Here is a 15,122-nt window from a genome sequence, read left to right on the forward strand (position 1 = left end):
GATGAGTAGTGTGATCTGTGATAAGAGAGTGAATTGTAAGATGTAGTGTAAGGAGACAGGAGACCAGGATGAGGTGGTTTGGACAGAGACGGGCGGAGACAGGCGGGGACAGGCGGAGACGTGGCGCCGATTATGTGGGACGGAGGGTGCAGGATTTGGATCTGGGTCGCAGGAGGAGGCGGGGAAGGCCTGGGATGAGGTGGAGAGACAGAGTCGAAGCAGATCTGTGGATGAGAGGCTGGTGACACGGGGAGGAGATGGACAGGAATTTGTGGAGGAGACGACTGAATGAGGGAAATGCCGACCTCATATGATTGGTATAATAAGAAGAAGAATTCAAGGAGACTAGAGCTACCAAGAAAAATGTATCCTCTACTCTGAATGTCTTCCAATCATTCACATCACCTCTGTTATAGGCGTGCGCATTAATAGGGATCAGCCACAGTAGCTGTCATCAGTGTAATGAGATTCACTTCAATCTGTCATCGAGTGAATCTCACCATAAAACAGGTGTTTATAAGGAAACAAAAACAAATTCTAAAGATAATTTGCCTTAATAACTTTGCCTTGATCTAAATAAACTTGTTTAATAAACCTGATTCAACCCAACAATAATTTTCTCCAATTTCAGTTTCCATCAAAAACTTCTTATTAACGATTTAGAGTGCTATGTCATTTCATGAGTAGTATTCAACAATAATAATTATTATGGTTGCCAATTTTGTATTTTCATAGCCATGCTTTGTTTTGCAGAAACATTCGAGCAAATTCTCGTCAACTCGACACCGCTGTACATTCTGAACATATGTGAGGTGTGTGGGTCCTACCAGTGTCCCTACTGCCCTTACTACAACAAATCCATACTTCCAGCCCCACAATTAGCCATCATTTTGTCGGCATTAGTGTGGCAAAGTGGCAAATCTGTTGCTTTTCCATGACTGATAATCTATATATATATATATATATATATATATATATATATATATATATATATTAGCGAAATGGCACTCACTCACTGACTGACTGACTGACTGACTAAAAATCTACCGGACCAAAAACGTTCAAATTTGGTAGGTTCAGTTGGCCCTTTAGAGGCGCACTAAGAACGGATTTGAAAAAATTTCCAAAGATATGCCCAAAATCTGCGTTTTTCCAGCGTTTTCTCAGCTTTATCGAGAACAAATGATCAGAAATTGTTCAGATTTAGTACAGAAGCTCAGCTAGGGTGTAATAATGTTGTGTTAGAAGGAATTTGCAATAACGTCAAAGATACGCCCAAAATTAGCGTTCCCCCAGTGTTTTCTTGCTTTTTCTCAGATTTATCGAGAACAAATGAACAGAAATTCTTCAAATTTAGTACAGAAGCTAAGGTAGGGTGTAATAATGATGTGTTATTGAGGATAATTTCGAGGAATAACATTATGCCGATTGGCGGCTAAATAATTAAAACTACGATTATACTATTGTTATTGTGTTCAGAGTACATTTTCCTTTGCTTGAATTATGAAATTTGAGGATTTTTTGAAAGTTGTCAAAACAGATGTTCTACAAATAAAATATCGACATGTGTTCTTTCGAATAAACTGCTCTACCTACCTACCTCACGCACAAGAAGGAGGTTACAAAGTAAATTTCTCAAGGATGGGGTGGACCCCCTGTTAATTCCTCAGAGAGGAGACTCATGCCAGTTAATAGATCTGATATTTCACTATACAGGGTATAAATTTGAAAAAAATCGGTCAAGTCATTTTTGAGAAAATCGTGATAGAAATTTAACAAAATTCATTCTTCTCACGAATATTACGGAGCTCCTGCAATTTTCCCAGAAATGAGACTCATGTCAGTTGATAGGGCTTATAAATAGCTATCTAGGGTATAAATTTGAAGATAATCGTTAGAACCGTTTTCGATAAAACCGTGAAAAACATGGCTTTTTAGCCATTATCCGCCATTTTGAATTGAATTTTATTGAATTTCTTATTGTCGGATCCTCATGGTATAAGGACCTTAAGTTTAAAATTTTAAGTCAATCGGTTAATTAGCAATGGAGTTATCGTGTTCACAGACACACACACACACACACACACACACACACACACACACACACACCACACACACACAAATCATGGTTTTGGACTCAGGGGACCCTTGAAACTTATAGAAAACATGAAATTAGGGTACCTTAAATTTTTTTGGAAAGCAATACTTTCCTTACCTATGGTAATAGGGCAAGGAAAGTAAAAACTCCAGGTACCCTCTCCAAAAACTCACTATAGTATAGTTCATTGATTTATAATATAGTACATTACAGAAAAAGCTTATTCCAATTAACAAATAGCTCGACTAAGGCCCATATGCACCATCTCAGTTTAAACCGCGATAAATCATCAGATCATTTAAACCTGGAATGTAACTAATCAGAATGAATGTGACCAGTAGGTAATTGTGGTTCAGCGTTCAATGTAGATGGTGCATATGGCCCTTAGATAGCTAACTCAGCATCGTGAAAAACCCTTGTGACTATAATAAATAGATAATAATTATAATGATAGTATTGAATGATTGAAGTCCGACGGTAGACATTGAACATTCCATTGTCAGGCTTTGCTTTTTGGTTCCACTCCATAGAATTCCGACAAGAACTGCACCACTTCCATTACGAGGAAGATTGCATTGTTCACAATTGTCCAATCTGCGTCAGGAAAGTCTTCTTCGATGAAAGGCTACGAAAAAGCAAATGCTATATTTATTATAGAGTGAAAGGCTACATTATTTTTTTATCAATACGATAGGCAGTGGTAGGGATTTTCATCTAGGTATGCATACTTATCAACTTACTACATATTACCATACAGAAGAGATAGCATAAGAAGATATACCATGGAATAGGGCGTTTATGTTGCAATTTTCAATGTTAACTCAAGCCAATAGTCCACGTAGTTCTTTCCTGTGAAGCAGTGTGACGCTGGTAGTCTCTCACATTGTGCCGTTCATACACTCTCACCCCAACTAAACAGTAAAAATCGACAGTAATCGACATTAATCTGCTTCATTTAACAGTAGAAGTTGCGACATAAACACCCTATATGATGAGATATCTACTTACGCTATTGTTTCTCTATGATATTACTGATCACTGCAGTGTTACACCATCTCAATTTATTTCAATAATTCGTTCATTTCCACTTGGCATAACAATCCATGTACATAATATTATATTTGATATTTAACAAAATGTGAATTAAATTTTTACAAAAACAGTACAAAGAGCATATTGATTGAGTGAAATTCCCCCAGTAAGACTATGCGTCTGAGATTGGGGGACAGTTCCAGCAAGCAGTATTATTCAATAAGTAGCTATATGGTATTATATTTACTATAAATTACAATATGTGTGATTGAAATTACAAAATAAGATTCAGATAACAGTAGGTGAATTATAAGTGATAACATAATATAGTGTTGGGTGTAACTTGATATTCAGAGTGGGAGAGCAAGAGGACCCAAAAACCGGTGGTAATTCATAGTTTTATAAGACTGTATTATGTTTTGAAACTGAATATTTGAACGTGAGGTATGGATGGATAAATGAATTTAGCATTTCGAAGTATTAATGTATAAAGTTATTCCCCAATGCATTTACTCTTCCTAGGTGTAAGGTGAGTGAATTAGCTTCTCAGCTTCAGCTCCAATCCAGCCTATGCTGAAGACCAATTTAACCAACGAGCTTTTAAGGCTGTGCAAAGACTAAAAACTTTCTACTGGTGATATTTTTCAAAATTTTTCGATTTGTATACTATCAAGCTATCAAAATGAAAAAGTTTTCTCAGGAAAACATTTTTTTTCAATCATTACTTTTTGAGATATGAGCGCCCAAAGTTTAAATTTTTGGGACAGAACATTTTCAATTTCGGTAAGAGATAAATCAATGAGACTTGGAGGATAGATTCTCCATGGTATTGTTGATCTAGTAAAACAAATCTTTTTTGAAAATATCAATTTTTGAGAGTTATTCAATTTACCGAAAATAACTCAACTAAGAGTTATTTTTGGTAATTTTTAGTAAATTGAATTATTTTCTCAAAAATTCATATTCTCCTTTAAAAAAGAATCATTTGTTAAATAATATTGTGTACAGTGAACAATATATTCGCAAACTGTTGAAAAATTTTATTTTGGTTTTATTACTGGTGATAGTACTAGTAGTTCTGTGAACAGTAGACCTCGCGCAGTTATAACGACGTCCCAAACCATAAGCACATCCACACTGATACACTATTTATTTGATCAGATCATGCTTACACAAGATTTAATCATCATAATAACGCTTTCCGGAATTTAGCGCGAGAAAACCAGAAGACATCTAGGCGCCCAGACGAGCTGTTATAAGTTCTTTGCATCCTATTTAATAATGCATGAAAATCGCATTCAATGAGGCATGCAATGAGGCATGCAATTTATAGTCTACACAGCTGCTAATTTCTTACCAAGTTACATTGAGATATTGCATTGCATGCGTCATGGCATGCAATTTATAGTCAACTCGGCAGCTGATTTATGATGAATAATAAGTCTGATTTTCACTCTAATATTGACGTAATTTGTTCATGAAATTCGAATGAAATGAAATAAAAAAAATCTTTGATAGGCGGAGTTAGGAAGTCCGCTCTACCACTCAACGTACCTCAAAATTTTCTTGACTTCTACTCAAAAATAAAAACCGAAGTTACTCCGATTTTCTTGAATTTTTAAAAATAATTATCACTGGGTCCGTAGGCCTACTAAGTGACAATTGGATCATTCTGTATAATTTCGACTTACTACTGGAGAGAATCAAGTATGTGACCGAATTTGATGTGAATCATAACAGCATGTCTTTCAATCATAAAAATCTTCTCTATTAATTAGACGGTGTTGTAAAAAATAACATAATAAAAAGTTCTGGACCGTGTCAAGAACAATAAGGCCCGGATTCTATAGTGAGGTCCACGGAAGAGATAATGGAAGATCGTTTTTTAACAATGAAGAAATATAATTTTTCCAGTGAATATCGATCCAATATCAATTATGAAAATTTAGTATTCAATTTTTCGATAATTGATATCTTTTCATGACGTATAGAATATAATTTATTATTTCAAACAAGAATGAACAGTTAATATCACATCAAAATAATATAAAAATATAAAATTCTTAAGATAGGCTTACTACCTATTCTCTTCTTTTCAATAAGTCTATTTTTTATTATTATTTCTTCAGTCTATTTTCTATTGTGTCTAGTGTTATTTTTTATTTATAATAGTTTGTTCCAAACTATTCTATTGCTATTTTCCTCTTTTTTCTTTCTTATTAATTGAGTCTCTTTTTGTGTAAACAATTGATTTTCAATGAGGCTTGTTTTGGCATGAAGCTGTAAGCCTCTTCTTTCAATTTTTCCATTGATGTGAATACATAAATAAATAAAATATACTGGTATCAGCTTTCCTCTATAGCGGCATCGCTGAATATTATAGGCTATGATATTATTGTCAATGGGATTAAAATGTGTTCGTATTGTTTGATGAGAGTGGATTTTTTGTAGAGAACATTTAGATTTACCATGAATCGGAAAGGAACAAGATTCATCTGCAAACTCCTAGCAAGGGCCGCACTGTGCAGATACAGAGATTCAGCAGCTAATGTCCCTGCCATCAGCAGATACTTCTTCCCTCTAAAGCCCTCATAAAGCTGTGTAACATCAGTGTAGTTGTAGCCTGCTGGATTATCCGCGAGCAAACCCAAGAGTTTCCCAGTATAAAAGGCATCTGGACAGGAAAATTAACATCAATTCGCATCATTACATTATATTATTGGACGAAAACTGTAAATCAAACTTACAACCATGTAGGATAGATATATCGGGTGTCTCACAGAAAAAAGATATCGGGAAAAGATAACAACGATTGATAATGGGAGAGTAATAATTACTACACACAGAGAAGAAGGGATCAAGGAAAGAGAGGTGTTGAAGAAAAACGATTGATATTATGGGAGAGTAATTGAAGTTGATAACATTTTCATATATCAAAATTATTCGAGTTTTTCTTCTCAATCATTTTTCTCTGTGGAGCCGTGTATAGTCAACTGTTATTTAACATTGCTCATATTGGTTACATTGATTATACTATTGATTGATTGCTATAGAGTTTTATAGCAGTTCCAAGCTACCAAATACTGTATTTGAAATGTTGCAATGATCATCAACCAATTTCTCAATTTCAATACTGATTCTACCATAAACTAAACAGCAAACTACTGATCATCAACGACTCTCAACCTTGAGAAAATTATGGTTATATTGTATGAGTTACTTGAGCTCTATCGAAAAATTACCGTTCTATACAGAGTGTCTATAAAAGAACTCCGGGGTTTAAAAAATTAATATTTTTTCAACTATAAAAGATAGCAAAATTTGATCAATTCCTTTGAAACAAGCAGCTCAAAGAGTTTTACTCATACCAATTGGGAATGTTTCTCTCAACAGTTGGCAGCGCTGCGGAGTGTTGACCTTGAAATGATGTAGCGACTGGGGCACAGTATACATACAGTAAGGAAACTTGGCTATACCCTGACGCCAAAATCCGCCATCTTGTTAGGAAGCGCCGCATTGTAATAGTATTGATGGTAGGTTCGGATCACTTCAATGATCCGGATCAATTGATCTCGTTCACTGCCACGAGCCAATCAGAAGACCAGGATTGGAACTTCCCAAGGTCACGTGACGTGTTTAGTATTGGGGTCATGTAAAAAGCATTGGTTAGATGGGCGATTGATTACAAGTTTCCATTCTGTATATTCTGTGACACTGACTGCCTGCCACAGTCACAGAATAGATACAGAATGGAAACTTGTGATCAAACGCCTATCTAACCAATGCTTTTTACATGACCCCAATACTAAACACGTCACGTGACCTTGGGAAGTTCCAATCCTGGTCTTCTGATTGGCTCGTGGCAGTGAACGAGATCAATTGATCCGGATCATTGAAGTGATCCGAACCTACCATCAATACTATTACAATGCGGCGCTTCCTAACAAGATGGCGGATTTTGGCGTCAGGATATAGCCAAGTTTCCATACTGTATGTATACTGTGTCAGGTGTCGTCTGGACTGCCGCGCTATGGCGACGCCTCAACAAAAGGCTCAATGTGTTATTTGGCTCATTCTGTATGGAAACTAATTCTGTTGTTACTGTACAAAGAAACTTTCGACATAGCTATGGTGTTGACCCGCCTACAGACAAAACAATTCGTCAGTGGTTAAGTGCCTTCAAGGAAACAGGAAGTGTTTGTGAATGAAGTTTGTAAATAGTAATTATTACACGCAATAAGCAACTAATTACTTATACCCCAACACATATAATATATAGTGGGGTATATATTTATTCATTGAAATTATCATTTATTCATTGTTGAAACACCGCTGATTTATGTAGTTATATTACAATACTATATTATCAATATTCTAATGTTGCATTCAATCTTCATTGTAATTAATAAGTTTTCATAATATGTGAAATTTGCTGCATAATTGGCTGTTGTACTGTAATTTATTATTTATTTATTATAATTTATTATTGTAATAATAATGAGATCTCGTTTCAGTAGGTTCATAATTTATGCGAGACAATAGATTTCCTTCTTTGTACCCATATTTTCAAAATATAATTTTTTATCCTTTAGTTCTTTTAGTTTAGTTTTAGTGTTTTGAAGCAAAAGTCGCCGGGTAGGCCACGTGTGTCTCAAGAGAATGTGGACAGAATCCGAGCTTCATGCACTCGAAGCCCTAAGAAATCGTTAACAAGATGCAGTCTGGAGTTGGGGTTACCAAGATCAACAGTCCATAAGGTAATTCATAAAAGACTTCATTTAACTGCCTACAAGATTCAACTTTTACACCATATCAAACCAGCAGACAAGGTTAAGAGATTCGACTTTTCTGTTTCCATGCTGGATAAAATTGATGAAGATAATGATTTTTTAAAAAGTGTGGTTTTTAGTTATGAAGCTACTTTTCATGTGAACAGAACTGTAAACAGGCCTAATTGCAGAGTTTGGGGTTCAGAGCCGCCCCATGAGTTTATTGAGTACGAACATGACACGCCAAAAATGAATCATAGGACCCTTCATTTTTGACGAAAGGAATATCAATGGTGATGTCTATTGTGACATGTTAGAGGAGTATGTTTATCCTCAGTTGGATGAAATTGAGGCGCAGAAAGGTTTAGTTTATTTCCAACAAGATGGGGTGCCGCCACACTTCAGTTTGCGTGTCCGTGAGTCGCTGGACGCTCGTTTTGGCAACAGGTGGATTGGAAGGGAAGGACCTATTCCATGGCCTATTCCATGGCCAAGGAGCCCTGATATGACTCCGTTGGACTTTTTCTTCTGGGGGCATATCAAGAATCTTGTATATGCAGAGAAAATTCGAAATGTTCGCCATCTCAGGGAACGAATAGTGAATTGTGTGGCATCCGTTCCCCCAGACATGCTCGCCAGGACATGGGAAGAGGTAGAATACCGTTTCGACGTGTGCTGTGCCACTCTCGGAGCTCACATTAAACTTTACTAAGTTGTTAAAAATCTTGAAAATATAGGCTTTCTAATCATGTATAAAACATGTATGTACGTTTTTTAGTTTATTAAAATATTTTGTCTTAAAACCCCGGAGTTCTTTTATAGACACCCTGTATTATTGAATTTCCAATGATTTCTGACCAACCTGAGTTGGAATTACATAAAAGATACTTTTCAGTCGAATAATATATGAGTAGAATGATCTCTTTTTTTGATGACGTACATAAGTTTGGCAGTAATTCATTCTTCATTGGCAGTAACCAATTCCACAATTCGGGATGAATCAACAGGTATTCACCCAGAACTGTTTCTACCTCTAATCTATACACGTACAGGATAGGAAAATTATGTTTGACGCATCATCACGTCTAAACTACTGGACTGATTAACCTGAAATTTTGCATAATTATAGATTCTTAATTAACCGAGGATGGATAAGACCTATTTCGCCACACTGCACAGAAAGCAGCTGTTTTCCAGTCCCTACATAGATCTGAAAGACATTGTTTGCAGATGACTCTCGTCTGACGTCAGAACAGGTTTCTTTCCGGCCTGAGTACCCTTTCCAGCTGCTAACATGGAACTAAGAAAGGTGATCAAGAAACAGCTGATCAAAAAACTTTTCATTATTCAATAATTAAAACATTTATAGACTAATAATATCATCTTATTGTCATTTGAAATAATAAAAAAGTATAAACTCAACCTCCCACATAATTGAACATCATCTTTTAGGTTATTTAGACAAATCAGAATAAAAAATAAAAATACTTGGACAATTTCCTGATATTCAGATTACCTCAGATTTGCTAGAGCTATCACCTTCCACTCCTGCTTTCGGGAGTGCTTAGTAAACAACTATTCTCGTATATTGTTTATTTTTGTGTGTGGCGAAAAATAGTGTTCGCACCACAGGCAAAAATGTTTTTCCAGCTCTCAATCTTTTCTAGTCCTCAGACTTGAAAACCGATTTCGAGCCGGAAAAATCTCATTTTCTGCTCTAGATGCGAAATATGCTATTGTTTCTTGGATGAGAATCATCATCATATTTGAATTGAACTAGACTATTCACAGGAGTCTAAAATTAGTGGCCTAAAATTTGTCCTCTTACCAAAATACATGAAATTTGTGATTGGATTCATGGCTATTCCACATTTGAAAATGTTTTCGGTGTCTCTCGCTAGAATCATGGTAGCAATCCATCCTCCATAGCCAATTCCAAAGACTGCAATGCGTTGCGGATCAATGTACGAGTGTTTCTTCATCAGTGCTCTAACAATATCATGAGACGAGTGATAAATATTAGTTGTTCCCGAATGATATAAAAGTAGAATAACATCAGTACAGGAGTAAGAATGATGAAATAATTCATGAGCTAAACTGAATATTCCTGAAAAACTTTCAGATTCTGTTCTGTAGAGTACAGACATATTGTTTGAGCTAAATTATTCCTTTGTCTGAGCGAATCATGTCTTATTCACCTTGTTTTTTGTTCTCTCCTGGAGACTAATGTTATATAATTATTGGGAATCATGTATCCCATCAGTTTTGTTATCGCCTATCTTTCATTAACTTATTAATGGCGTAGGCCTAATATTTAATCCGATTACATTCAGAGCGGTCGACTGCTGCAATATTTATATTTATTTTTGGCTATATGGATTGGTAACAGTCAAAAACCCATTCAAGGGTGAGTAATGAATATTTCATAGTATTGTTATATTCTTTTTCTCTTGATAATTTTACTTGTACGTAGGCCCATAGAAAATTATTTTTCAACAGTGAAATGAATTTCTCACGTCTCTTAAAGACAGATTTATTACTTGATTCTTCATGAAAAATGTGCTTTGTATATGTTTCCGTTATTATTATTATTATAAGAGCAGTCAGTCAACCACATATCAATATTCTTATTTCCAAGACCCTCAAACCACTAGAATTAAGATCGCATTATTGACCAGATTTAAATTGGCAGACTTCATGGCCTAGCACAATTTTCAACAACTAAGCCTACTCCGACAAAATTATTTGTCACCAGGAGAGCGGCTTAATATCATCAACATATAATTAGATAATATTGCTTGATTCCATATACAGTATAGGTGCTCATAGGATCTTATCTTGGTCACAGTTATAATATATTTACTTGCAGTGGATAGGTACTTTGAAAAATTATCATGAAAGAGTCTTCAAAATAGAGTACAAGGATGAAACAGTTAATGTAGTGCAGCACTCCAATCTGTAGAAGATTTTTTGTAGTCATGCTATACCCACTTCAATGAGAAAAATATGTTCATGTCATCATAATTCAAAACTCTAAATGCAAAAGTTATTTGAATAGTACCACGAGATATTCTTCTAATATTCTACTATACTCTGTGCAGATTTACTTCTGACTTGGGATAGACATGCGCAGCAGAGAAAGCATACAGCAGGAGGGATACAGAGGCGCAGTGTTGCCGTTTTGAAACAGCCAGCGATCTCCACCTTCTAGTGACTGTTCATGTGCTGTTGCTACACATGCAAAGTTTCCTGTCTGAAAGCGATCAGACGACTGACAAATTGGCAACTGCGCTTCTACCTATGACTCTATTGATCACTGTAATTGGCTGATCTCCCTCCATTTCTCTGCACTGTATAATCCTTCATGTCTGAATTTGTATGGACTGTAGTTTGTGTATTAAAATGCACTTCATTCTGTAGAAGATTTTTTGTAGTCATGCTATACCCATTTCAAATGAGAAAAATATGCTCTTGTCATCATAATTCCAAACTGTAAATGTAAAAGTTATTTGAATAGTACTACAAGAGATTCTTCTAAAATTTTACTAGTGTGTGTGTATAAAAATGATTGAAGATTCACTCACTTGGTCACAAAAATGTGGTCCTCAACTTCAACTTGACCTGCTTTCTTATAGATAGAAAAAGTGTAGCTATCTCCTCTGCCAGAGCTCCCTCTGACATCAATGCTCACCACAACCACATCCATTGCTGTTGCCAAATAATCACATATATCTGGAGGGGAATACTCATCTTTAACCTGCTTATCATCAGGGAATCCCCATCTAAAATTCAAAATAATTGAATCTAGATCGTTAGCAAATACAGAGATAATTGTGTCTTATTATAAGATTGTGTTCAGAAGCAAATAGTCAGATTCACGTTTCAAATCCAACTTCGGTTTGCCATCGATGTTTGTCATCAGACAAAGCAGATAGCACTATCCTTTAACAACTCCGCACCGTCGCCAAATCGTTTGCATACTGTGGATAAATATGATAGACCACTAGAATAATTCATAAATATCCAATTAAATCATGTTTTGATGGTTACTAGACAAATTTTCCCATCTATGTATTTGATTTATGAGATAGAGGGCGAAGAATGCAAAGAACTGTTATATGACAACCACCTTCAACCACCTTATTGACAACAAAAGTAACTTATAAATAATATAGATAAGACAGGATAAATATGTACTCATGATATCTGTATTCTTCTTTTTGATACACAGTACTTGAGAAGCCTCAACTCACATATTCAGCATAAATGGGTATTTTTTGGTTTCATCAAAGTTTGGAGGTAGTTTGAGATAAACAGATGCGTTGCTCACACCGTCGGCCAAAGTTATTTCATACTTATATGAAGTTGGTAAAAGAAGCTGCTGCAGCATCTCTTTCGTTTCAGTGTTGTTTATCAATTCCATGACAAACTCTCCAGTCTATAACAGATAAGGAAAACGCCAGAAGTGAATAATGACTCTTGCATAGAAAAAAGATCAATACAAAATAGAAACTCTTGTTTCATCAACTCATATTTTTCAGCTCAATCTGAAAATTTCCTTATAATAGGTGTGTGCATACAGAGGGCGGTCATGCGTTTCGAGTTCTCTATATGGACGAAATGGCAGCCGTGGTCTAATATAAGAGTATAATGTTTTAGTTATTTCTCAATTGAGAATAATCTGAAGAGAAATAATATTGCACTACTATCAGACAGAAAGCTGATATCTGTAGCTTCAGTATCAATTCGAAAATATGGCAAGCATTTCTCTTGTAAAAACTTCAAAACAAACTTCAGTTCTCATGCATTCAATTTCTAAGAAGTTGGAAGTAAGAATGCCTGACTGCTATCTGTGTGTATACACCCTCAGAGATTAAGTTCAGACTTGAAGTACATACAAAAGAACTTCCAACTCGGGGAATATGTGGAGCAGAGAAATAGAGGGAGATCAGCCAATTATTACAGTGATCAATAGAGTCATAGAATGGAGCGCAGTTGCAAATTTGATGATCAGACTCATTCGACTCAGTGCTTTCAGAGAGGAAACTATGTATGTGTATCATGAGCTTGGATCTGGCCGCTACACCAAACGTTATGATCACACCTCCAAGTGGGCACCTGCTATGTGCATATCCTGTGACGTATGACACGCGAACTACCACTCAATGGAACTGCAAAGTCGGTAGGCGAGAATCATCATGGAGGAGTGGAACCACCACTATACAGTTCTGGCGGTACAAGGGCTTAGCAAGCACAGATGTATCCGCTATCTTGTCTATAGACCAGGAAAAATACGCATGGCTCCCAATTTTATATGTCTTCTATTTTGTATACATCACACGTTTCACATTCCTGCAACTTCCAGAGATGGGGGTACCCAGGTTCACATGGTATGGTCTCTCACTGGCGACCCCTAAACTCCATCAGAAACTGCACCACTATGCCCAGCTACTCCCAGAGACGTAGAGTTCTAGCAACTCAGTCAAACCATAAACCTCCCATAGTCTAGAGCCTTCACCCAGTCATACTGCTATAAGCCAGGATACTTCCAGGGATGGAATCACACAGTCTATGGTTCCCCCTGGTTGGCATGTTTCCCTTCATCATGAGAAAAAGTGCCAGCAACTGGTGGATCCAGTACTTCCTGAGACTGTAGCCAGAACGAACCCAAAAGAACTCAGCCCATGAGGGCTCAAGCACCAGCCCGATCCCATTAGGGCCAATGCGAGCAGTTGAACACTCTCTAAAGACTACAGAACACTGTTTGCTGTAGCAAGACAACATCACCACTGTTGTATCCCTACTTTTCTCTGCTCCACATATCCCTTCTAGTCGGAAGCTGTTTTGTATGGTCAATAAACATGAATAACGTAAACATGAAAAACATAATAATAATTTATTCAACCAATCAATGACAAGTTGTGGGAACAAGATTGTAAACATTGGATCCTCAAAATCAATCATAGTCAACGAATTTATGAATGAAAACGTGAGAATGAGTCAATTTTCTATGATATATTTACAATGGGATATTTACAATTTCCTTCAAAAAGTTTCAAAAACATGTTAGTTTTTTCAAGGGTGATACATATATTATCTCCAGGCTTGTTCATGTATGATTAGAATTAATTTTATGTGGTGAGTAAAATGTTTAAGAAGGGTTTGAAGGTTTAACAAGGTGTTCAAAAGGTTTAACAAAAATTTTTTACAAGGGTGAGCAATTGTAAAACTCATAAATGTTATTCAGAGAAGTTGCTTCCCCGAGTGGGGAGGATTGTCTCCCATCAAACAATTTCTCCCATTTCTCTCAATTCATATTATAGTTCAGTCAAGTGGTCCTTTGAAGAACTGAAGTATCTCGGCCCATTAGGTCACTTGAGAACATTGGGACAGTAAGAGTTTCAATGTTGCAATCACCACAACGTTGCAAACATGCGTCTGCTCTGGGACTCTCCGATCGTTCTTTGAGACGAATTTTTCATGATAATCTCATTTCCCATTCATACAAGATGGCAATTGAGCATGCCACAATTTCTTTCTTTCTTTCTGAAAATGACTTCCATCAAGGGAACATTTCCTAGGACGCCTCATCTCAATTGGGAGCGATTTGGAATAGCCAGCCCGATCTCCCGATTTTAACCCTTGTGATTTTTCTATAGGGGTTTTTGAAATTCCTTGTTTATTTGAACCTTCCAAGGACCCTACAAGATTTGAATAACAATATCAGGGAAGAAATTGCCAAGATAACGCCTGTAATGCTGGCAGGAGTCATGACAAACACCAGAAATCTGTTTACTTAGTGTATGGAGAATGGGGGACGTCATCTACATGATTTGATATTCAAAACAATATTGAATCTAAACTTTATATTAATGTGTCTACATCACAAAAAAATAGATACAAACTTTCTGATCCAAACAAAGTGTTTTATTCACTGTTCTTATTAAAAAAGGAAGTTTCACTGCCGCAATCTGTATTGAGTGGTGAGTAAAATATTTTAGAAGGGTTCTGATCCACCGGTAAACAATATTGTAACGATTTCTCTCAATAATTTATCTCATAGTCACGTCAAATAGTCCTTTCTCAGGAAACAGCCCCGAAATAGTTTTTCTCGTAGCTTTTAAATGTATTTTGGGGCGCTGAATTAGAAACTGTAATTTTCTGACATGCCAGAGGACGGCTTCACCCCTAAAAACCTCCAAATTTTAGTACCTTTCCCAAAG

The 15,122-nt window shown here is 36.2% G+C and overlaps 1 protein-coding gene across 3 annotated transcripts in view; it reads right to left on the minus strand.

The window, feature by feature from the left end:
• Nucleotides 1-2,276: 2,276 nt before the first annotated feature.
• LOC111060758 (venom dipeptidyl peptidase 4-like) overlaps nt 2,277-15,122 on the minus strand; it is an 81,530-nt gene continuing 68,684 nt past the window's right edge. For all 3 annotated transcript variants that reach the window (XM_039424772.1, XM_039424774.1, XM_039424773.1), the window contains 5 exons: nt 12,153-12,337; nt 11,484-11,681; nt 9,728-9,888; nt 5,599-5,804; nt 2,277-2,723 (listed from right to left, as the gene is read on the minus strand). In XM_039424772.1, coding sequence (XP_039280706.1) covers nt 2,598-2,723; nt 5,599-5,804; nt 9,728-9,888; nt 11,484-11,681; nt 12,153-12,337 — 876 coding nt within the window. In that variant the 3' untranslated portion in view covers nt 2,277-2,597. The remainder of the gene's footprint in view (nt 2,724-5,598; nt 5,805-9,727; nt 9,889-11,483; nt 11,682-12,152; nt 12,338-15,122) is intronic.

The sequence above is a fragment of the Nilaparvata lugens genome, chromosome 3, assembly GCF_014356525.2.
Source record: "Nilaparvata lugens isolate BPH chromosome 3, ASM1435652v1, whole genome shotgun sequence".
Taxonomy (NCBI): Eukaryota; Metazoa; Arthropoda; class Insecta; order Hemiptera; family Delphacidae; genus Nilaparvata; species Nilaparvata lugens.